Source organism: Frieseomelitta varia, unplaced genomic scaffold (genome assembly GCF_011392965.1).
Source record: "Frieseomelitta varia isolate USP_RPSP 00005682 unplaced genomic scaffold, Fvar_1.2 scaffold_459, whole genome shotgun sequence".
Lineage (NCBI taxonomy): Eukaryota > Metazoa > Arthropoda > Insecta > Hymenoptera > Apidae > Frieseomelitta > Frieseomelitta varia.
In genome coordinates this window covers 401,754-427,773 of record NW_025110211.1, presented here as the reverse complement: position 1 = coordinate 427,773, position 26,020 = coordinate 401,754, and the positions used below count along the sequence as shown (strand labels likewise).

Genomic DNA, 26,020 nt, shown 5'->3' with positions numbered 1-26,020 from the left:
GGTATTTCAGAGCCAGAAACACGAAGTTCCATTTGATGTCTGGTCTATTCTATATTTATTCAATGGTGGCACTAAAATGTTAAAGTGCTGTTTGCAAAATTTTGAATCGTAATTTCCAAATTGCCAAAAATTCTCCTCATAAATTTTATTTTTGCTTAAAAGAAACTTATATACAATATTTTGCCAAAAATTATTCCAATGTAAAAAGATAAAACGTTCTTCGCGAAATTTTAATTTTTAACCCCAACAGTTCTTCTCAGAAATATTCAGAAATATTCAGCTAAAAACAATGTAATTTTAAAGTTTATCCAAGTTCATCCCAATTTATTGCAATAAAAATAGAAACATACGAATGTACTTCGTCTGTGACCTACTAAAGAAAATATCGACGGAGCGGTTGGTAACGTAGACCTTCCTCGTTACCAGACGGACAATAGCTAAATGGTTGGAGCAGAGTGTAGGCAGCACTGTACCCTGGGGTTGGACTGGCAAACTCGGGAACTGGGTACCGCCACTGTAAAGAGAGATCGTAGGGGTTACGAGGAGGTAGTGGTCGTCAGTCGGAAGAGAGAGGCGCGCGTGGGGCGAGGTTGTTGCGGGTGAATTCGTGGGGAGAAGGAAAGCCGAGAGGGTGAGGGCGAGGGCGAGGGTGAGGGCGAGGGCGAGGGTATCTGTACGTACACCGAGAGAGAATCGATCTAAAACTAGGAGTCGCCGCAGTAACCGCTGGGAGGAAGCCACTGTTACAATTTGCCCCCATATGCGCTAGTGAAATCTTAGATCGGGTAATTGTACGGTGAGAGGAGCAGCTAGAATGAGGTGTTCTCGCGAGGTGGTCGCTCGCGTTCGGCCCGCGTGTTGATTCGAGCATCGCGCGACACACCACCAACCGCCGACACCCCGAGCTGATACAGTGCGGAAATTCACCGAACGAACAAACGAACCAAATCTGAGACCCACTAAACAGAGAATAATAGAGAGAAATAGCGAGAGAAGGGGAAAGAAACAGCTAGAGAGAGAGAAACCAACGAATACGTCTATACTCTCTCTTTATAGAGAGAAAGAGAGAGAGAGAGAGAGAGAGAGAGAGAGAGAGAGAGAGAGAAGCGCTCCAGAAACAGATAGATTAACCGCGAGAAGCAGAGAAAGAGGAAGAAGTGAAAAAAGAGGGGGGGGGGATAAAGATAGGTAGATAGATAGATAGGTAGATAGATATATAGATAAATAAACGGACAGATAGAGCGAAATCGAGAGTGTGATAGACGAAGGGAGACGGAGAGGGAGAGAGAAAGGGAAACGGTGTCGCATCGCAAGGTGTTTCGGTGTACGGTGCACGAGACGGAGGAACGTTCGTGAGAAGAGATCACAAGAGGGTTGTAGGGGGGGGGGGGGATAAAGCCAAGTTAACTGGACGGTCAAATAACCGAGAGAACGAGCGAAGAAACGGCAAGGAGAACGCTCAGATCCAGGAAAGAAACCGAGAGAGAAACCGACCTTAGAAAGAGAAACGGAGAAAGACAGAGAAGAAGGAGAAGGAGTGAACACGGAAGGAGAGAGGGAGAAAGAGAGAGCGCGAGCAAGGGTGGGCGGACAGTAGTGCACGAGAGCATCCCGTCGCCACGATAATGCGACGTGCAGCTTCTTTACTCGTTCCTTCTGAATAAGTGCTTGCTGGGACGGTCCCTTACCTGCAGGGATATGACGTAATGGCAAGAGAGGTACGCATTTTCCATTGCATTCTCATTACCGATCGTTTTCGTATATACGGCCGTTAGCTCGTCGCATCCGCCGCCTATCTCCTCTTCCCCCCGAATCTTTCTCCACGAAATCCTACCAGATTCTCCTTCTCGTCCTTTCTATTATCATTATTACTACTACTACTATTATTATTATTATTATTGTCATTATTATTATTATTCTCATCATAATAATTCTATTATTATTACTACTACTACTACTACTACTACTACTACTACTACTACTACTACTACTACTACTACTACTACTACTACTACTATTACTACTACTACTACTACTATTACTACTACTACTACTACTACTACTACTACTACTATTATTATTGTTGTTGTTGTTGTTATTGTTGTTATTATTATTATTGTTATTATTATTATTATTATTATTTTTCTTCATTATATTAATCCTAGTGTATGCGAGCCTAATGTATCATCTATCTCGAAATCGCTGCATGTCTGGATTATGCATTCGCGTCGTGGACTCCCGTACGCATAATACACACTTATATGGAAACCGTACTACAGCTTCAACAGCTAGAAATGCCGCATACTCTGCGCTACTAACGCGGTTTCTCTCGATTCACGGTGCCCGTTCGCTCGTTTCTCTCTCTGTTTCCTGCATTCCTTGGAAGGTTATATCTCCTCGTATAACAACGTTAACCTGCGATTCTCGTGATTCAAATCTGACCTGGCCTGCGTACGCTGATCAGCGCAGCTGCCCTTCTAGGTTATGCTCTCGCGAGACGTCTCGGTGTACAATCGCGCGCCTCGTTTCATTTAACTTTCTTTCTCATCTTGTGTCTGATCAACACAGTGTTTGATATATTATTTTTGACAAAGATTACATTTTCAGAGTAAGTGCAGAGCGCAATTCCTCTGTGGGATGACAGACTCTGCGTGTGGCCTCTAGTCGTTGAATCCTCCAGGTTGCGTTCCTTTTTTTCTCATTTTTCGATTTCGTTTTCCCTCGATTTTTCGTTTTTCTCTTTTTCTTTAAGTTCTTTCCTTTTGATTGTCCTTCTTTCTTCTCCTATTCTCTCTTTTTTTGATCGTTTACCCGAGAATGATTGAATCAGGTCAGTGTTTTCGACCATAAGTTGCGCCTGCGCCTGCGCACTGTTCACTTTGCGCCTCCCTGTTGAAAACTAGGGACAACCCAAACATAATATTCCTCTTTTGGCTCGCATTATTCTAATATCGCTTGCGAGTCCCTGTGGCCCAATCCGGGGAACCCCTTAACCCCGATAATTCAGTAATCGCTGCCGTCTCGCCGGCTCTTCCCGATTGCTGGCCCCACACCTCGGATCGTGCGCTTTCAGGTGCGTTATCAAGGTGTTCAGAGAAGGAAACGCACCGTTTGTTCCTTTGTAATACACCATACGTCGAAGTTCCCCGACAATGGACACCCAGTTCGTATTTATAACGTTGGATCCTTGCTGGGTCTCTTTGCTTACCAGAGAAAAATTCGACGGCCAGCCAATGGTATTTCTCGTTTCTTTCGACCGTGATGCTAGATACCGGCTCGGCGAACTTTGTTCCAATTTGCACCGGCGGACTTGGGATACTGTTTTTGGTCCTGTATGTCCTACTTTTCCCCGTTGTTCGAGCAACGCTGACTCTTCGCGCACAAGTTGTGTGTCGCGCCGTGTACGCGTTCTAAATCTCGATTCCGATGGCGAAGGTTTCATGAGAGAAAACCTTCGGGCTGGGGAAAAAAAGAAGAGAGAGAGAGAGAGAGAGAGAGAGAGAGAGAGAAATATATATATATACATATATATATATATATATATATATATGCAGAAGCGAACGCAAGGATATATGGATATTCGATAATAATTTCCCAGGGCGAGGCGCGCGATAGGCTTTGTTTATAGTCTGTTCTACTTAGTTACGTTATATAAAACACGTAGGGGTAAATTACTTTCCCGTTGACCCGGCGCAGACACTCCACTTAACATCTAGGCGATAAGCATTTTCCATGGTAGCTCGAGGATTTCGCCGTTTCTTTACACACAATTATGTCTCGTTTAGAACGATCTCTCTCTCTCTCTCTCTCTCTCTTTCTCTCTCTCTCTCTCTCTCGTCAACGGGGAGGACTGACTGTTTCTCCAAATACGTTCCTGCCGCTCTGCTCCAGGTGCACCCGAATTCCTAACCTAAAAGTGCGTCGGTGGACGGACGCGCGCGCGCGCCAATTAACCAAACTTCGATGACCATTCTCTTTTAGGTTTCTTATCTTTAAGTTGGCTCGTAAAGGACCAGCGTCGCGTTAACGCGGAATATAGATTTTATCTCGCTTCCGCCTTTCGATCAATTTACGTTACAGATAGACTGCGGATTTTTACGCATTCATGATAGGAATAAATATACAGAATATACTTTCTATTGAAACTTTGATTTTTAATCGTGTTATCAAAAATACGATTTTGTATTTTTGATAACGAGATTAAAAATTAGAGCTTCGATAGAAAAATCCGCAGTTGTAAAATTCTATTTTTTGATAAATTTCAAGGAAAAATTACTTAGTAATTTTCATCGTTAGTGTATTTTTCACGTAGATTCTATTTAGATTTTATTTTAGGAATCCAGTTTCAAAAGAATTGGAGTATTTGTAACATTCTGATAAATTATTACTTTTTAATTATTAATACAATAATTTTAATTATTAATACATTTTTAATTATTAATTCCCCATAATTAATGGAGTTTCCAGATAATAAAATAGCCATTTTTCTCGCATTAATAATTGCATGAATCCAAATAGAGATGAAGAAAATTGGCAGTTTATTTCGATATTAAAGAATGCTATTTTTTTAATTATAGAATATTTAGCATTTCTTAAATTTTTATTAATATAGCTTTTTATATATCAAACTATTTTTTCTAAATGTTTCAGTGTAAGAAAACATATTCTTATCAATTTCAATTATATTTGTGATATCACTTCACGTTGATTTATCGGAATTAGATATAATAAATATAATCTCTTATTTGTTTCATATTTTTTTCTTTTTAGTAAAATCTTGAATCTGATGCTTTAATAAGATGCTTTTTTGCAATTATAAAAATACATGAAACATATACGCAAAAAGGCATCTATTATTATAGTAAATATTTTGTTTGAGTATTAAACTAATGGGAAATTAGACTAATTCGTGTAATGGAAGCTCGGATAAGAGAGGCTTTAATTCTATTTCGTTGAGAATTAATAATTCTAATTAGAGCGATTTAAAAACAGAAGAATATTTAAAAGTATATCAAAATTAGATGAAAAGAAAAACAAAATCTAAACGTTAATTAAAGTTAATTATGATATCGATTAGTAGATGATTCTACATGTAGAAATGAGTCGAACAGAAAGAACAAAATTTTTTCATTAGAGCCTTCTCGAGAAGATCGAGTTTGAATATTTCTTAAGTGCACTTGAATCAAATAAACAATCGACAGAAGATTGTTCTATGTGAGACAACGAATGACCACCATTTTTTCATAAGAGTGTTTGCTCTTTTTTACGAAGAAAATTTGTGTCCCACGGTAATTTTTAATAAAGCACGTTCAAGGTTTATTTTCTTGAAACTGATGCTTTAAACGAAAAAAATTTATTCTTTACTTATTTTTGCAAATAGTCCTTATGTCCATCATTCGTTCTCTCCGGGTTTTATTTTATTTGAATTATCCAAATTCATAGTTCACGAATTCAGGTAATTCAAGTAATTCAATTACACTTCACTAATTTTCGAATTCGATTTTCTTGAAATCAAAGGTTTGAAATGAAAAAATCTTGTTCTCTCTTTTTGACTTATTTTATAATGATAGAATTGTCTTTCAAGAGTTCTAGAATCTTCTGCATAAAGTAAAATTTTTACATTTAATTTCACTTATAAGCTTCTGTAATTTTTTTATTCAAATGTTTGTCTGACACTGTTGTTTGATTAAGAATAAAGAAAATTATGAATATTCATAATATGTATTGTTTCGCCACGAAAAATATATAACATAAATTTGATAATTAATTAGAATTATTAATTAAATAGTAAGTAATAGTAATAACAGTAAGTAACAAATAAGTAAATAATTAGTTATTAATAATTAGAATGATTAAGTTATTACTTTGCTTAAGAAAACATGAAACAGAACACATTTTAGTTTTGTTAATTTTTAGCAAATTTATTGAATGAAAAATTATTGTCAAGTTATTATACGGGGTATCCCAATTTTCATAGTATAAAAATAAATCGAAAATATAGAATAAAATTTGTTTATATAATGCTTCATTTTTGAAAAGATTCATTTTGAGTATTTCTTAGCCACCGAGCGGTGGATGTTTGTTCTAATCCATAGCGAAATGAATATTTTTTAACTAGTATTTAACTAATATTTAAAAAAAGTTCTTTTAAATATACACATGAAATATATACGTTAGAATATACGTTATTTATATATCATTTATATATTATTTTTGCATTATATATTTCATTATTTGTTTTATATTTTTTGATTTTTTTATATTTAATTAATTATATTTATATTTAATTAATTTATTAAATATATTTTTTTCTTAAAAGTGACAATTATATTAATTATTATTATTACGAATTCATTATTGGTAACAAGGATGGATCCAATATTCTCTAAACAAAAATTGAGTATACTTGAATTAGTGATTCTGTTCTTAAGTATACGTAAGTCACTCTATATATGATAAAATATATAGAATGCATACAATATGCGAAAATATTATACATGAAGTATACATGAAGTATAGCATTTGGTATCATATAATTAATGCTACAACCAGAAAGGAGATAATTATACACAGAAAAATAAGTCGAGAAAAAAAGAATATTTTTGTCATTTAAGGTTTCGTTTTCGAGAAGATCAGATTTGAAAATTTGTCGTGCACATTCCTATCTTTCAGTATCCTTTGCACTTCAGTTCTTTTCATAATTCAACTTTTGCCACTACTAATCAAATTTTACATGTTATAAACTAATGAATTAACTTAACGATTTTGTAGTTCACGAGTTTTCATGTCGTTTGCATACAATAAATAAACATTTGAAAGTAATTTAGTTATCTGAGTAATTAACACTAATTAGACCTAGTTATGCAGAAAACTACCAACGATTAATGATCCAGAATTGAGTGAATTTAGTTTGAAGATTTTAATTTAAGAAAAGGAAGGAGCTTTACTTTTATTGGGTATGTTTCATCTCTTTTACAATGTTTCTTTTAATAAATTATATAAATGTTGAAGTAGAGTATAGTGAACAGACAAGTATAGAAACTATAGTTTGATAGTTCTAAGAGTTATAAACAACAAGCTCTATAGTTTGACAGTTCTGAAAAGTTACACAAAGAGTTACAAACAAGTTAGTAAATTCTTGCAAAATAAAGATCACAAAATTCTTCGTTAATCTTTTAGATCCATACTTTGTTTAGTTAATTTTTTATCGTATTTCAAACAATGAAATTTAGAAACTACGCGAATGACGAAGTTGAGATCAGTCTATCTTCTGAGAAACTCAATTGCTGAAATTCTTAACGAAATACATTTAATCCTTAAGTTGACTGTCAGTTCTAATTTAACAGTTGGAGTTTATACTTAATTAACACCAAATTGATTTTCCTCTCCAGCATTCGAAACATTAATTGCATAAATTTTCAAATGGCAAACGTCAATGTATGATACAATTATTAATCTCAAATTAAAAAAAAGCTGCAACTATCTTAGTAACCTGTTTCCTTGAAGCCTTAAATGAGAAAATTTTCCTCCACTCCGGTTTCACGCCAGTTTGGTGAATTTCACTTATTTTCGCACGTCGAATATTCTCGATTATTCGCTCCTGTTCAGTTAGCCAAATTTAAGTACACTTGATAAAGTTTCGAATTTAATTTCCTCGAAAATGAAGCTTTTAACAAAGAAATGTTGTCTTTTCTTTCTGTACAACATTCAACTATCCGCCCATTGAATTCGAACGAACGCTCAGAATTCTCAACGTTTTACATGTTTTCAGTAAAATCGAAGAGTTTGAACGAAATTTATTTAGTTTTATAAACTATTATTATTTATTGACTTCCCGCGCATAGATGTTAGTAAATAACATTAATTACTATAGTGTTGTTTTATTCATTACTATTGAATATAGTGGCTCCTATTAATATTCGGATACGAAATATTACAAGTTTGTGAAAAATCAATCGTATAATGATAAACCTCGATTCTCATTTTGAAGCTTGAAGCCTCTAGTTTTAAAATGCATCCTTCGTTTTATTCTAAAGTGTTTTTAAGCAGCGGATGGGTAAATAAAAATATTTTTCTCCTTGAAAATTCTATAAATTCTCATGAAACGTTGGAAACGTTTCTACAATGGATTTGAAAATTGAAGCTTTCTCTTTACAATGAGCTCTGAAAACTTGATATATGATTTTTTTCGCCATTTTCTTTTAATATTATTATTATTATTTAGACGACGTTATATTTGTCTGATAGTTGAAATTCAATAAATTCATACAGTAAGTTTTGAGGGATTGTTGTAGAGGGGAGACTTCAATCTTCAAACCCATTGTAGTTACCACAAAATTTTGCCAATATTTTTACGCACTATGATAATTTATAGCAGTTTCGAGAAAAAAGATATCTTCATTTTGCCATCGACTACGTAATGCAGAAATATCTTAAAATAAAACGAGCGATACGTTTTGAAAGTAGAGATTTCATGCTTTAAAATGAGTTTATTACTTTTGTAAAATTGTAACAGTTTCAATATTAGTATTTGAATATTAATGGTATATTGCGAGAGTGATTTTATTGCATATGATGAGTGATCGAGCACTCAGTTGCAAGAGACATAATTAAAAGAATTAGCCCATTTGGACTTTTAAAAATATGTTGTGAAAGATTTTTATTATGGAAAGAAAAATTGATACGAAAACGGTATTTGTTTTAATGAAACCAAAAAACGGAAATAGAAATTATTAATATCTACGTGTGAATACTGTGTAACAAATATACTTAAACTTATTGTATACGTATGAAATTTAACAGTTGATAATATTGCTTCTTAAATTGCGTTTAGACTCCTCAATTTTATTAAAAACTTGTAAGATTGGTTTCAATTCAATGGTCTTCTCGATTGTACTATGAAAGTTGGGACTCAGTATGTATTAAGAGGTTTAAAATTTTGTATATCTGTTTGGTCACGTTTCAAAACAACATAGTAATTTTTATATGATTATTGTTAAATACGTTTCCTGCAGATATTACACTTGTCTTGAAGAAGATTTTCATCTGTGATAAATAAAAAAAAAGTGATTATCTCCTGAATAGAAATTTTTTTAATAAAGCAGAAATTTGTAATTTTTTTATCCGATAAAAAGAAGAAACTATTATCCATATTGATATAGTTATAGATAACATAGTTCGCAGGAATAATAACTTTTATACAGATTAAATTCATTTTGTATATTTTTTGTGATATTTATATTTACAATGTGAATTTTGTGAACATTGAAAGTGATGCACAGATTTATAATAATTTTAATAATAAAAAAGATCATTATATGAAAACCACATTACGTTGTTTCGAAATGACAAATAAATAGATATACAAAATTAAAAAGTTCTTAAAATTCAGAATATATAAATTCATATTCTGAATATATAAAATATATTCTACATATAAAAACAAGATTAAAATATTATGTAGCAAAAAGCCTATATATTTATTAAAAAGTAATAAACTTGTCTATTGATAAATATGGTCAATAAAGAAGGACTTCTAGATTACCAAATCTTACGTATTCAGATTTTTATAGACATATCTTATGGAAAAATATTTATTATCTTTAAAAGTAAAAACAGCACAATACAGAAATATTTACACAAAATGAATTGATTACAAGAATTGAAACTATGATTTTGAAGAAATAGGACAAAATCGACATAAAATTCAGTCCAAAGTCAACAATAAATCCAATATTAGTTTTATATTAATAAAGGGGGATGATGTTTCGAAATGCAAATATATTTCAGCTTTACGTTTCATATATTTTTAGTGATTTCAATTTCTTAGTGAAGCATTTATGGGTACATTTTTACCACATAATTATTTAGTCCCATTTTCACTCTTACTCCAGAACACACTACCTATGGCAAAGTTTAAATACTAAATTTCGGAAGACACGGTATATACTTAACAATTGGCTTCTGGATTTTTATATGTTTTTATTTAAAATTTAAATTTAAAAGTGTAAAAATGCGCAGAGGGATGCATATATAAAAATACAATATAAAAGACACGTGGAATAAAATACTCGTTGTAATTCTTAGTAAATAAAACAGATTTTCGCTTAGATTCTATTTCTTTGCTTGTATTCAGAAAAATATAAAATTTCGTAAATATCTACAGAGCAGTAATCTAAAACAATCTAGTCTAGTAAAAAGATTACTAATTCTCACACATACTATATAGAGAAATTTTTTTTTCACCATTGTATGTACATGTATCTTTTTTATTTTGAAAATTTTAGTTTATAAAATAGCTTATTGTTTTACTGTTGTTTATGCATCTTATGAGAAATTCACAAATGTATGTAACACATAAATATATATAATATCTGAAGGTGGATATTATATATATTTACTTATTAACATTTAGTAAGTAAAACAAATTTCCGTTTAAAATTCTACAAAGATTTTTAGTTACAATATAAATTATAAATTATATATATTACATGTACAATTATATATATACATATAATTTATAGTTATTAAAAATTATATATATTACATGTACAATTATATATATACATATAATTTATAATTATTATAAATTATAATTACATATATTATTTTATATTATACTATATATATTATATTTCATTATGTATTTTTTTATATTTTATTATGAAATTTCTTTAATTAAACTATAATATTCGTGAAACAATAAAATGATCTCCCGCCAGCTAATTTATCAAATCGATTTACTTATAACAGTTTCCAAACTTTAATCTGGAATAAAACTAAAATTACTTTCTTTTCCTATAGATACTTATACAATATAATTCTAGTTATAGAGTGTTAATTTTCTTCTGTGTTATGTGTATAATTCTAGTATTTACGAAACCATTCTAAATTTGTGCATAATTAACCCTACTTTGATTCATTCTCCACGCAGTAATTTTTTTTTTAACGATAATAAACATCTTTGCTACATTCTTTTGGTGATTTTGGGCCTACTAATATTTTCTTTAACATAAATAAATATCTACCGTCTGAACAGTACAGATATAAGAGAAGCATCATTGATGCATGATTTCTCGTTTCAATCGTATGTTAAGAATTTTTTCTTTTTTTTTAATTTTTCAAAATCAAATCAAGTTTTGTTTACTAAAATGAGAGCTTGAGAAAGATTTAGATAGAACAATTTTTTATTATTTGAGAAATTCTTTAAAACTAAAATTAATACAATCATAAACAGTATTAATATATACAATCATAACAGTCAAATAAATAAATTAATATGTCAATGTGTAAAAATGGGATACGATTAATCGATTAATGTTAATCAATAAATATAAATATCGATTAATGTTAATCAATAAATATAAATAAATTAATGAACATGAAGGATTCGAAAGCCAATCATTATCGATTTATGTCATGGAAATATCTCTTTTTTTTTTATTAAATCTTCAGTCGATTGTTCAATCTACCATAAGATTGTAATAATTACATGTATTATAATGGTCATATCACAATGACTAAATTGTCTTATCGATTGAAAGTTTCGTCAATGAAAAAGTATTATATTCATATGCTCTGTACATATCGATATACAAAGTGATTCAAATTTTAGTGTTTAAACGTTTGTACGTTCTATAAATGAAAATAAGATTGAAATATCAAAAGGCCGATTTTAATGCTTTATTAAAAAGTTCTAGCAAAAGTAATGAAATGAGAATTTATACGTATCGTATTTTCGTGCATTTCGAAGTATTACCTTCCTTTATCAGTCTATAATAAATTTGATATCGAAGTTCTATTGAATCTACTTTGGACCCAATTTCATATCAACTTTGTAGAATTCCTTTGTACGTAGTAATTTTGTAATGTTCCTTTCGAATCAATTCTTTTTTTGCGAATACTTCTGCACCGTAAGTTTCTGCGTTCGAGGATAACGAATATTTTTCCATAAACAGAAATCTAAAGTTGTCTGGTGATCTAAGAGACCAGCAGTTTCTCTCGAGGCTGTTCGTATTGATGAATGTTTGTCACACTTCGTACTTTTTATTATAACTTTTTAATGAAGCATTCATACTACATGAGGTTTTTTGCTACATGATATTTCAGTCTTATTTTTACACGCTGGCAAAGTTTGAATACTAAATTCAAACTTTATATTTAACTTTATAACCTAACTAACTATATACTTAACTCTTGGAACACCGTGTGAATATATGACGATGTCATGAATAATGGTGTATGATATAAATAATGGCTTCTATAATTATATAGTCTAGTTGGTAAAGTAAATTTAATAAAATTTAATAAAAAAAATAGTAATTAATTTTTAATAGTAATTATCATAAGCAATAGTAATAGTAATTGATTTTTTTAATAGTAATTATCATAAGCAATTATATGATATAATAATTTTATAACAATATTAATAATGTATTATAATTTCATTATATTATTAAAATACACAAATTACTATTGTATTATATTGTATTGTTATAAGTAAATGACTAATTATAATTACAATGAGTAATTACCATTAAAACCATTATTAATTATTATACTTTCTTCAGACAGTAATTGCTTCGATCTTTAATAAAAAAAAAAGAAAGACGTATGTACGTCGATTAGCATCCCAGTCCTTCGAAAATAAAATTCACAAATATACAATACAAAAACCGGCGAATTTTCGTGGGTTTTCACAATGATAACTATCGCAAACTGCATCGGTGAATTTCTGTGCAGGAGTTACGGAGCAAGAGACCTTTTAAGATATGGGACAGCTGGCGTAACGTAAGAAAAGGACTGTGCGTTAGTAATTTCGAGGAACTGATACACCAGGGTAAGAAGCCTGCCCTCCGAAACCTCGCTGATATTCGCTGGTGGAAAGTATGAAAAAGAGTAGAAAAATATATCACGACAATGACTCCTTATTACCTAACCCCGCAGAACGAATCCAGGGTAAATTTCTAGTTTAGCGACTTTTCCCAATTTTGATGCTCTGTGTTTTTTCAATGGAATACGAATGAAAAAGAAATGCCAGATATGAATATGGAAGATCGGAACAAAGCGAAAAGAAAAAGAGAGAGAGAGAGAGAGAGAGAGAGTTTAGCGAAATAGGCAAAATTGGGAAAAGCTGCTAAGCTAGAGATCTACCCAAATCCGTCTTTTGCCTCGTCGATGCTCGGATCCCTCGCTTCTTTAACCCCTTAAGCACGTATGACGAAATGTTTCGTTATGCCAAGAAAACAGTTTTATTGCTTTTATATATTATCGTTACGATATGTATAGTTTGTCTCAACTAAAGGCGTGACAATATATTTCGTCATCACAAAGTGTTTACGGCCTTACGAAGGGTGACGATATATAATCTCGTTCAAAAATGGTAGGAGACACCCTTTATTTTTAACCCTTCGAACTGAGTCGTCAACGTCCTCAGTGAAATATCACTCGTGAATTTTTCGAAGCAAATTTTCATTCCTCCCGAAAAATGTTAAATCTTTTAAAGGTTCGATTTAAAAAACCAATTGTGCAATATAGCAAAGGCTTCGTTAAGTAATCCAAAATTTTTTTACATTTCTTTGGAAATTTGGGAGAGCAACGAAGTTAGTTCTTTTCCTTTTTCGTGCTTCAGTATTTATTGTAGATGAAGTTTTTTTTTAATTTGCGCGTGTATTTGTGGGAACAAACGAAATTTGTATTCGTACCAACGTGTCATTTACAAATTAATAACACGCGAAAATAATATTAGTAAAATGTTCATTGTACACTTTTATTCAAAATTCTTGAAACGCTTTTTATTAAACGATTAATAGGTAATAAAATTTTTTAATTTCTTTCATTGTTAATATATTAATATATTAACACCTGGCACATTCTTTCTTGTGTAAAGTATTATCTAACTTAATAGTTCTAGTAGATAGTATAACTTTTCAATTTTGAAACAAATATAATTGTCCTAAGGTTTTTTCTAGCGGGAATATACGTAGTCATCTTGTGGAATCAATTATCCAATGGAAATATAGTTATTTTAACTTCGGCGCGGAAAAATTAAAGGATTAAATAGAGAGCTCAGAAATCAAACAACGTAAGTCACGTTTCATTGAAAATAGTGCATTTGCTTCTTTATTGCCAAAATCTTCAGTTGATGGAAGAGTTTAATTATTATAATATAATCGTTACAATATTGTAACTAAACTGTTTCATTGACTACTGATTTTGATAATAAAAATATGATTGCACGACACAAATCATTTTTAATGGAAAATGACTTACATTAATTGGCTTCTGAGCACTTTAAATAATTTACGACGTAACGCAACGTGCTTTCTTTTGATATGCTAGATATAGAATGTTCCAGTATTGAAGAGAGAAAAGTGAAAAAATATATCAGAAATAGTGAATAAAATTTTTTCATTCAAATCATCATTCTCGAGAAAATGAAGTTCGAAAAAAATGATCAGATATATTTGAATTTCTCTAATTCGGATGACCAATTGATAAGTGGTTATTTTATCGGCGAAAATAAATGAAAAATGTAAAACTTCTTCATTCCTGCCTCATTTTCATGAAAATCGAGTTTGAATATATTTAATTAAAAATTGAGCAAATTCAGCAAACATGTACTTGATAAATTTTTCTCGAAAACGAAGCGTCTTATGAAAAAATTGCATTCTTTCGACTTATTTTCACAGGCAGAATAATTTCCCGTTCGTTTGATCCTTTCCAATTCAGAATGATCTAAATTCAAGTATAGTTGATAAATTCTCGAACTTTATTTTTCTTGAAAACAAAGTCTTCAAATAAAAAATTTATTATTCCATTCTCGATTCATTCCTTCATATAGTATCATTCTCTCTTTGATTATATCTTTAATACTGACACACTTTGTATATTGACAGAAAATTAACGCGAATTGTAACCGAAAGGGATTCCATATGGTTGAAAAAAAAAGAAGAAAAAAGAAGAATTATAGGACGATGAAGTGTTTTTTTTTTTTTGAGTTTTTGAAGAAAGAATAATGTGACGAATATTCTTTATATATGGAAAGAAATGCGTTTCTTACGTTCGAATCGAATTAATCTTTGAATTTGTTGGGTCTGCAGATGACTGTGATAATTAGATTCGGGATTTTTGTGAATTTTAAATTTTTAATTTAAAATTGCATAATGCAAAAAAACCAGTAAGATATTCTTTTTGTAATAAATTTTAATCAATTTATAAAGGTTTGATTAATTTACAAACTTTGATTAATTTATAAGAAATATATATAGTAAATTTTAGTCAATTTTCATCAATTTATTTTTATAGTTTTTCTTAAACATTATTGATTAATTCTCGAGTTATTATTGTTGGGTTCATGCATAATTAGATATAATAATTAAATTGTGAATTTTTTTATATATGTAGAACTGTAAAAATATAATACAAAAAAAAGAAATACAAGAATTGGGAAATATAAGATAATTATTTTACAATAATAATCTAATTATTTTTTATTATTTTTAATTAACTTGAATTACAAAGTTGATATCCACAGATGACTGTAATAATTAGAATGCGGATTTTTGTGTATTTATGAGAAATTTAAAATCTTATTTTAATTTTAATTTAAAGTCTTATGTGATGAAAAAATTACTATTTTTAGAAAAATAGAAGGAATGAAAGATATAATTATATCACTTTTGTAATTAGTAATAAACCATTTATTCAAATAATTACAAAATTAGATGGGCATAAGAGATAAATATAGAAATAGGAAAATATATAGTATATAAAAATATAAATACAAAAAAATATTTAAATATAAAATATAAAAATATAAAAAGATATATAATTAAACATTCAAAACATGGTATTTGCAATAATTAGACAGTTTATATAAATTAATGTTTTGTTGAATATAATTGAGAAAAAAAAGAATATATATATATATAAAGCTAAATAATAATTTTTCTAATTACTAAATATTACGATATATATTATATAATTTTGAATATAATATTTCAAAAATGACCATAAATATATAAACATTCGCAATAGTTATAATATTCGACAAGTAAAATAAAATCTTCGCTTAGGTTCTATTTCTTTGATTAAATATCATTTAAAACATCCACGTCAAATTATTAACTTCAAAAATAATTTATGTTAAATTACAAATATTTAATTTTGTTTGTACTATTTCTTTGTCATTATGTTATGTATATTTTGTAATATAATGTAAATAATTTAATATAATTTTAATTTTTTAGATTATTCACTTATTTTAATATTTTATATAATTTATAATTTATATTTATATAATTTTAGATTGATGTTATGTTATTAATGATGTATATGTATTTTAATATAATTTTTAATTGATGTTTTATTATTAATAATATGTGTATGCGTTAATATTTGTATTATTTTTATATTGTATTGTCAATAAAATTCAAAATTCGAGAATAAGTGTTCAAGTATAAGTAATTTAATTCTGAATTATTATAGTTTCCAATAGTCGGATGATACCAAAGTTAATTTTCGAATTATTAATAGCAAATATTAACATATTATTAACATATTATTAACAAATATTAACATATTATTAACATTAAATAAATAAGTAAATATATTTATTATAATACTTATTTATAATAAGTATTTATATTTATATTATTATGTTTTATATATATATATTATTTTTTATTTATTGATATTTTTTTAGTTTCTATTTTATTTTTATATTATATTCGATTATTTGAGTTCATTATTTTTATTTATTGATTAATAATGTATTACATTATAATACATTATTATATTATTATACATATTACATTATATTTCTATTACGCTATTAAAAATAAAATTTAACGAAATTAAAATTCTAAAATTGGGTAATTTAACAGTTAATTGTCATAGTTCCCAATGACCCGATAATATCGAGTATCAATATAGAATTAACCTTCGGATTATTATTAACACGTTATTAATAATATGTTGTTATTACCATATTATTACTTATTTATTAATATCAATTATTATTTATATTTTCATTATATTACTTTTATTTTTTATTTATATGATCATTAATTAATTCCAATTAGATTCAAAATTGTAACGAGTAATTGTTATTATTTATAATAAGCAAATAATATCCTCTACAAGAAGATTAAGAATTAACCTTCGAACTATTATTACGATATACTACATTATACTTGTATAATTTTTAGTTATTAATATTTTTATATTTTTATCGTACCACTTTTTTTTCAGTATTATTATACTATATTTATATTATATTCGTGTTATGTTATTATATATGTTAGTCTAAATTATTAATTATTAGAATTAAAAATTGACTTCTAAAATATATTGTAAATTCGATAAAATTGAAAACTGATTCATTCTAAAATACATATCATAAATTTTACATTATAGCACTCAAAAGATAATAGTATCAGTTAAAAATTAATATTATAGATTCGATTCAAACGTCAGATAAATATTGTATGTCCCATTCGTTGTTTAATCACAGTCTGTTTTTCTTTCTTTTTTCAATCACAGTCTATTCCTTGTTTTTTTTATGGTAATAACACATAACATTACTCCCATAAATTACTCCATTACTTCAATTTAAATTTAAATTTTAAATTTTTGGCAAATTGTTAATATTTAAACTGTTTTAACACGTCCTGAAAAAGAAATCGTACAAGAATAAACTTGGGCTTGTTTTAAAGAAACGCGAAGCCTCTACTTTCACGAAGCCTCTCATTCCGAGTTCATTTTTTCCACGGATGTTTTTTCATCACGTAGCAAATGGAAAAGTGAAGATACTCTTTTTTTTTATCGAAAATGCTGCAAATTCTCTAAAAACGTTAAAAAGTTTCTCTCTCGTAACTGAAATTACTATGGATTGAAGGCTGAAGTCTTCTCTTTACGATACTCTTTTAACACTTGACATACCATTTCTTGTCGTTGTTTTATTAAATTCTGAATATTTTGAATATTAGACTTAGAAAAAAACCCAACATTTCGTCGCTCAAGTCCAGTATTCAAAGTTCAATAAAACAACGACAAAAGATCCAAAGGATGGCCGTAAAAAAAGGACTTCAATCTTTAAAATTGTGACAGATTTAGTCGCGAAAAAAATTTTTTAAATATTTTCAGAAACGTTTGAGTTCACGGCACTTTCAAAAGAAAAAGAAAGCATCTTCATTTTTTCACTTGATGAAACAACTGAACTCAAACGCTTCAACGCTTCAAAATGGATGCAAGTGAATCGTCGTGCGATATTCTTTCCACAATGTTATAGCAGTTTAAATAGTTTTCAAAAATTTAACACAAACCGATTACATTTATGAGAGTAATTGTCCGCCAATCGCTCATCCAACGACTAATCGCTGTTTCATCCTTTCTTTCTCTCTTTTCTCGTCATTTCAGGTAAGGAGAAATTGGGCGTGCCTCAGAACGAGAATGTCTCCGTAGTGTTGGAATCGGACGGGACGCAAGTGGAGGACGGTGAATACTTTAAAACACTAGCGAACAACACGATCCTATTGTTGTTGCGACATGGTGAACGTTGGTGTCCAACTGGAGTCGACATCATACGCGCCGGTACCTATCCGAGGAATAGCCATTATCACACTCCGGATTTTTATGCATTTTTCCTTTTTTCTTTTTCTTTTTTTTTTCAATTAGATTTCAATGCATTTTTATATACAGTAGCTAGCAAAAATATTTGTACGTTTTCCACTTGGAGGATCTTTATGCGTGTATTGAGCGTGTTGAATTTTAATTAGCATCACACGCGTTATGTTTATATAAAATATAGGAACGAAATCTAAAAATGTACAGAAGTTATGAAATATTTGTTATGAATACATTAGTAGTCAGTTTTATTCGCATAGGTGTTCTTGATAATACATTAAATATTGTTAGCTTATTAATTATTATTATTAACACATTAAATATTCATAGAAATATAACATAATATTACGTTATAATATAATAATAATTAATTATAATAATAAAGAATAATAAATATATATTATGTAATATTATCATGTAATTGAAAGAAGAATATTAATATATATGTATATGTAATATATGATATATTATATACAATATATAATATTACATTATATATAATAACTAATATTCATGAAAAATCTGTCTAATTGAAAAATAACTTATTCATTGTATTTCTCTACAAACATATATTTATATCTTTCACCAAAATATTATGTTATATTTAATAACATTGACATTGTTAATTCAAATACTTTAAATATTGATAAAAGCAACTTCAGAAGAGGGATAAATGTATCTGTCCTAATTTGAGATTCTAAAATAATTGAGATGGTGATATGCTTCTAGCTACATTCTAGAAGTTTCTATAAATTTCATAAAATATCAAACATTCATATTTGCATTTATTATATATGTGTTTCTTGCTTATATATTTATATACTATTTAATTGTATTTAATTTAGTGAATCATTTAGGCAGTTATTGCAAGAAATAACCAAATCGAAAATGTAACAAAAATATTGATCTTTTAACCAAATCTTTTAGCACTTGAACTAAATATTCCGCAACTTCTATATATATTTTTAGAATCGTTGAAAATTTCATCAGTATAATCATGATTGTGTCATTATTAGACTATATTATTTTTATATATTTTTAAATTATACACAATTGGAAGGAATGGTTAAATAGAAAATTATTTCTTCGAATTGTAATTAATACTATTTTTGGATATTTTACATTATATATATTTATACATACATACATATTATATAGTACATATATATACAATGCATATAATACATATATGCATTACACATACATATACATATTATATATAATATATATAATATTATATAAATATATATATAATACGTATTTTTTAAATCTTCAAATCTATAAATGCATAAAATTCCGCAGTCTAGTAATAATAATGTTAATGAAATTCCAAAATGCGAAGTACATGTAATACATATAATAGATATGTATACTGATAAAAGGTATCCACGAGTATACGAATACTTTTGTGAGTAAATTATAGAATACTTCAGATGAAAAGCGAGTATGATAATACAATTATTTTCTAATGTATTAACTGAATACTATGATTCTAACTGAAAGGTCTGTTGGCACGAAAGAACTATTGTATCGTTCATTAGATTATTTTGAACATAGTGCAAAAATGTGCATTAATTAATATTTCAAAGAATTAGAAACTAAAATTTTCACAATTAGTTGACTTTGATAAACGTCGATTTAGATCAGAAAACAAAGACCAAGTGTCCAAAATCTAAACAGAATCTATGGAAACAATTACAAGAAATAACGAGAGACTTTAGAAAAGATTCATCAAAAGAACATTACGATTAGTTGGGATGGATATATTGACGAATCTATGATGAACCTAATTGAAAATCTATAAATATTATTTTCTGTATTTATTATAATAGTATTTTCTAAAATAATAGATCTATCGATATCTACCAATACCAATTTTATTAAGAAATAATTATATAGCCGCTAGTCATAAGAATTCTCAACATTTCACATGTTCTTACGTTGGTAAAATTGAAAGATTTAAGTTTAATATTTAATTACAAGTTTTATTAATTACGCATATCTATACATATATATATATATATATATATATATATATATATATATATATATATATATATATATATATTAGTAAACAATATTATTATTACAATGATATTTTATTATTTGTTGCTACTGAATATACAGGGTGTTTCATAAATCGTGGTACAACTATCCAGGGAATGATTCTACGAGCAAAAGTCTAAGTCGAAAAAAGAGAATAAAATTGATTTATTCTCAAGAAAATCGAGTTTGAATATTCATTTAGTATATCATGCTCAGTCATTGTACAGCCATTTTGAAGAATATAAATTTTAACAAATTCTAAATTCAACAATACAAGTACTATTATGCAGTAAAAAATACGCATAACAACTACTCAAACTGTGAACGATTTAAAAATAACACTTACAATTAGTTATATTAAATAGCATAACCTTATGTGATTAATACGTTTGAACGTCATAGCAACGTGAGGAAATAACATGTTATAAATCGTATAAATATAAATTAAATATCGATAAAATATAAATTAAATATAGTATCGTATAAATATAAATTAAATATAATATTAAAATTAATATAATATAATATTTAAATATTGTATAAATATAAATATTAAAATTATATATTAAATATAAATTAATATAAATTAAATATAATATATTAAATTAAATATAATATTGTATAAATATAAATATAAATTTATAAGTTTAATTTATTAATTATTATAAATGATTGGAAGAAATAATTCGGATAAGTGTCACTTAAGAAATTATTTCGGATAAGTGTAAATTAAGAAATTACTTTTTATCTCTGCACACAGCATTTCTTTTTTATTCATCACACCTTGGACATACACACCATACTATTCGTTCTTCTGTTTTCTCTAATTCCCAATACACAACATTCCAACCTTTGTTGCTACGCTCGTCAACATTCATAATGCATCAGTCTAACAATAATTATTATAATTAATAATAATTAAATTATATAAATTACTTTAAAAAGATTACCGACTAATAGATACAAATTATAAAAATCAATCAAGATTACTGATTTATTTGAACAATGATTAATTGATTAACACTAGAACTACCGATCAAAGCATAATATTTGTGACAAAGAAATTAAAATGTAAGATACAAGTAAAAATTAATAACACTATAAAGAACCCAAATTTCTGTTAATATATTTTATTAAATCACGAGTATCTAAAAATACGCTTTTGTAAATGGATAAAATTTCCATAGAAAATTATAAATTGGTCATTTTGGCCACTTTGGTAGTTCTGGTGTTAATGATTACCATAATTACTATTTAGTGATTGATTATAGAAATGATTACAAAGTAATTGATTATTGCCCAACTTTGTCTTTAAAGTACATTATTTAATGTGACTAATTTTAAAGTAATGTGATTTGACAAGTGACAATCTAAAAAAGCGAAATCTGACGACCTTGCGAACCAAACTACTGTCGCAATTGTACGCGTTGCTTTTAATAAATTTGTCACACTTCGAACTCGATTTTCTCATAAACGAGACGTCGTATGAAATTGTTTCATTCTCGTTTTTGTCGATTTATTTTTGTACATAGAGTCTCCTGACAGATTGTGCCACGTTTTCATATAACTCCTTTTTTTACAAGAGGAAGCATCCTTAAATTAGGCTCGAAAAATCTTCTACTGTTTCACAGTTATAGTCTGTTCCATATTCATAGAACACTCTGTATATATATTTTCATACATATTATTATACCATACGCAATGTGTGCATTTTTGCACACTTCGAATTTCCTATAAATATTTCCTATAAAAATTCGTAGTTTAAACATTATCCACCTTTAATGGAAACGACAGAGAAAGAAAGGGAGAGAGAGAAAGAGAGAGAGAACTGATAGCAAGAAGCAGGCAAAAGCGTGCTGATAGGATTGACCTATAAATTAGAGCATCGGCCGCGAATAGCCGTAAGAATACAAAATGAAAGGAAGCTTTGCGTAGCTCTCGATTCCGTGGAAAAGTAGACAAATAGGATGAGCGAAGCGATTCGTCGAAAAACCGAGAAAAGACACGTCGTGTTAATAAAATATTCCGAGTGCTGCGCATACTGGCCTGGATTCTCTCTCTCTCTCTCTCTCTCTCTCTGGTCTTCGAGAAATGTGTCAAAATGCGAAAGGTATCGAAGCGCTATAGCTTTCTTACTTTATTGTTTTTTTTTTCGTACGACTGATAAATAGATGGCAAAGAGCGAATAACATATAGTGAAGAGTACAACCGAACCAATAATCATACGTTTCATGTAAATTATTCTTCATTGCCGTTAAAAACTGACATTAACGCAACGTTTCATTTGTGATTCCTTTCGACGAATTTACATTGTTAACTTCTATTTCTAGTATTTCTAGTATTTAATTTCTTTAATAATTTTTTTTTCCTTTAATAATTTAAACTTAAACAATTCTTTTAAGCTTTCTAATGTTTAATTTCGTTAATTTCTTTAACCTTTGATGATTAATTTAATATCTCAATCATGAAAGTAAATTCCAAATGTGTTAATAGATATTTTTTAATAATAGAACAGCCACATTTCTAATACGGAGAAAATAATTAAGTTACTTCAATTATTTAAGAATGTTACATATTCTTACTTCAAATCATCGAATTTCTTCTTTTCGTTCGTTGTTTCATTCATCTTTATCTTTGTTAATCATAAATAGGCTCGTATTTTAGTAAATTCTTTTCGCAATTACGAAAAGCACTCATTTTAATCCATCGCCGAAATTATTTCCGCAACTATGCTATACATTATTTAAAAAAATGTTTGAAATAAAATATGTACTATTTCGAATTGTATTTTTTTTTTTTTTTTTTACCGATGCAATTTCTGATATTCTTTATATGTACGTCGAAAAGTTATTAGTTTAGGAGATATTTTAATTTTTATTTTGCAAAATCTATCATGTGAAAGATAGGAACGATACTGTTTCCAAGCAATAGGCTTTATAAAATTTACTTTTGACAATAATAATATCTTTAATATATAATTTTAATAGTAATATATTTTAATATATTATAGTTTTTAATATATTTTTAATAATAATGTTTATTAATGATACTTTTAATATATTATATTATATTATGACATATTTAAAGAAAATAGATTTAATCTTGAAGTCATCATAAGATATCTCAAAATAAAATAAACTCTATTTCAAACATTTTTTCGAATAATTAATAATTGTGGAGATAATTGCATGGATGAATTTTAGAATGAGACGCTTTGTATATATACGAAATAAATTAACATAAAAAAAGCACAGTTATTACTGATAAATATTGTGCTCGTATAATAATATTTTTGGATATTGAGACACTCTACAGTATTTATAATATTAAGATAAATTGTTACTTGGCTTTTGGTGGATTAAAATATAAGAACATAACATTTTGTACAATTAACGATAATTTTTCAAAATTGCGAATACGGTGGAACTCCATTTATCTGTTCCAAATTCTAGTCAATACCTGATTAACCTCAATCATTGAATATTCGAAGCCATAGAAATCTGCGTTCTATCACTGCTTAATTTTGCAATTCGATTTGACTTCATTTTATTACTAATCACAAAAAAATATCAAGTGCAAGATAAAATGAAAATGATCTTAAATTTTTATAAAGTTTGATTTGTAAAGTTTTGTAACAAATTGTAATATTCAAATTGTAATAGTCATCTGTGACTTCGCGATACCACTTAAGGATTAAGTGAATTGTTGCTAGTTGAATCCACTTATTTGAATCTAAAGTATTATACGAATGAAAAATCATAGTAGAGGAGAGAACTAATGGACTTCTGTTATATAAATTCGAATAGGAATTATCATTTGAATATCTCATGTTGTTTTTGGAGATGTAAAGATGCTTTGTTAATAAAAGTTACTCAGTATAGGGAATACTATGATATGGGGATAATACGAACATAAGAATACTGCTTTTATTTCTCGTCATCTCTCGTATGATAAATTTTGCAAAATTGTAATTAAAATGTTTCAACATATTCGATATACATAGATTGATATTTTTTTATAGAAAATGTCACGAGTTGTATCAATTAACGGTTTAAAAAATATGTAATAGATTTTTAAAAAATCGACTTTGAAATCTTCAAAATCCCACAAGCTTCCAAAAGAATGTTACTAGCATATTATAATCTCTTCTATGCTGAATAGCTTTGTTAATAAAATAAAAAGTAAAAAATTTATATTTCTAAAAATAACAGAGATATTTAAGTGATAATTTTCATTGAACTAATCTGTATAAACTATTTGTCTCTCGACAAATTCGTATAAACGCAACTAAACGTAAAAAAATAAAAGTGTCTGTAATAAGAAATATTCTTGATTCATGTACGAGATGATTGATTCAATACGAGCACGATACATTAAATGAATAGTAAAATGAACCAATAAATTATTAACTAAATAGAATCAAAAATATATCATTTTTTTAAGGAACTATTATACTACATATATTTCAATATGATTGGAATTTTAAGCTCGCAGAAAAAAATGTCTAAAGCTGTTTGCTCAGAATACAGAAAATTTGTTGTGAACCAACAGAATCTGGATTTCATTTTCACTGAGAATCTGTTGTTATTTCCAAACATCAAGTAGTACCATTGGTTTATAAATAACTACAATAATTTGTATCACGTTACTAAATTTACGCCATTTTATTTTGTTATTTACTTTTATTTTATTATGTTATTTATTTTTATTTATTTTATTTTATTTACTTTTATTTTATTTTATTTACTTTTATTTATTTTACTTTATTTACTTTGTTTTATTATTTTGCTTATTTTATTATGTATTTTAACTATTAGTATTCATGATAGAGACTAGTAGTTTAAGTAAAAATAAGTTAGAAATTCCAAAATTGAATGATCTAATCCTAAATTGTTTATTAGTTTTCAACGATTCAATAATAGAATTTAAAGGTTAAAACAAAAAGTATAAGACTTCTGTAAGTGGACTCCCCCAAAATCGAACAGTATTAACTCCATTTTATTAATTCTGTTATTAATATTTTCTTAATATCCAATTTTTAAGAAACAAATTGCTTATTTCTATAAGTTTATTCATGAAAGAAAGAAAGTATAATCATTTGTATTTTGTATTTTTTTATTTTGTATTTTGTATTTTAAGATATATAGATTTAAAAGCATAGTGTTCATATAGTATCATCATTCTTCTGTATTTCTCAATTTATGGACTTAATCAATATGATTCAAATGTTTATTGATATCAATTCGTGAATAGTAGAAAAAGTCAAAGAATAATGGAAACAAAATTCTAATTTTTGCTGAAATTTTGTGCAAAATATGCAAAAACGTATTGTTATTAAGTTGTTAAA

The 26,020-nt window shown here is 27.9% G+C and overlaps 1 protein-coding gene across 3 annotated transcripts in view; it reads left to right on the top strand.

Annotated features, from left to right (window-relative positions):
- Positions 1-470: 470 nt before the first annotated feature.
- The window catches only part of LOC122532572 (basic-leucine zipper transcription factor A), a 35,550-nt gene continuing 10,000 nt past the window's right edge, over positions 471-26,020 (top strand). The window contains exons 1-4 of one of the 3 annotated variants that reach the window (XM_043661432.1): positions 1,190-1,204; positions 1,237-1,718; positions 12,742-12,838; positions 18,421-18,594. In XM_043661432.1, coding sequence (XP_043517367.1) covers positions 1,707-1,718; positions 12,742-12,838; positions 18,421-18,594 — 283 coding nt within the window. In that variant the 5' untranslated portion in view covers positions 1,190-1,204; positions 1,237-1,706. Of the gene's footprint in view, positions 1,719-12,741; positions 12,839-18,420; positions 18,595-26,020 lie in introns of all 3 variants that reach the window. The other 2 variants (XM_043661431.1, XM_043661433.1) reach the window with 2 other exon arrangements.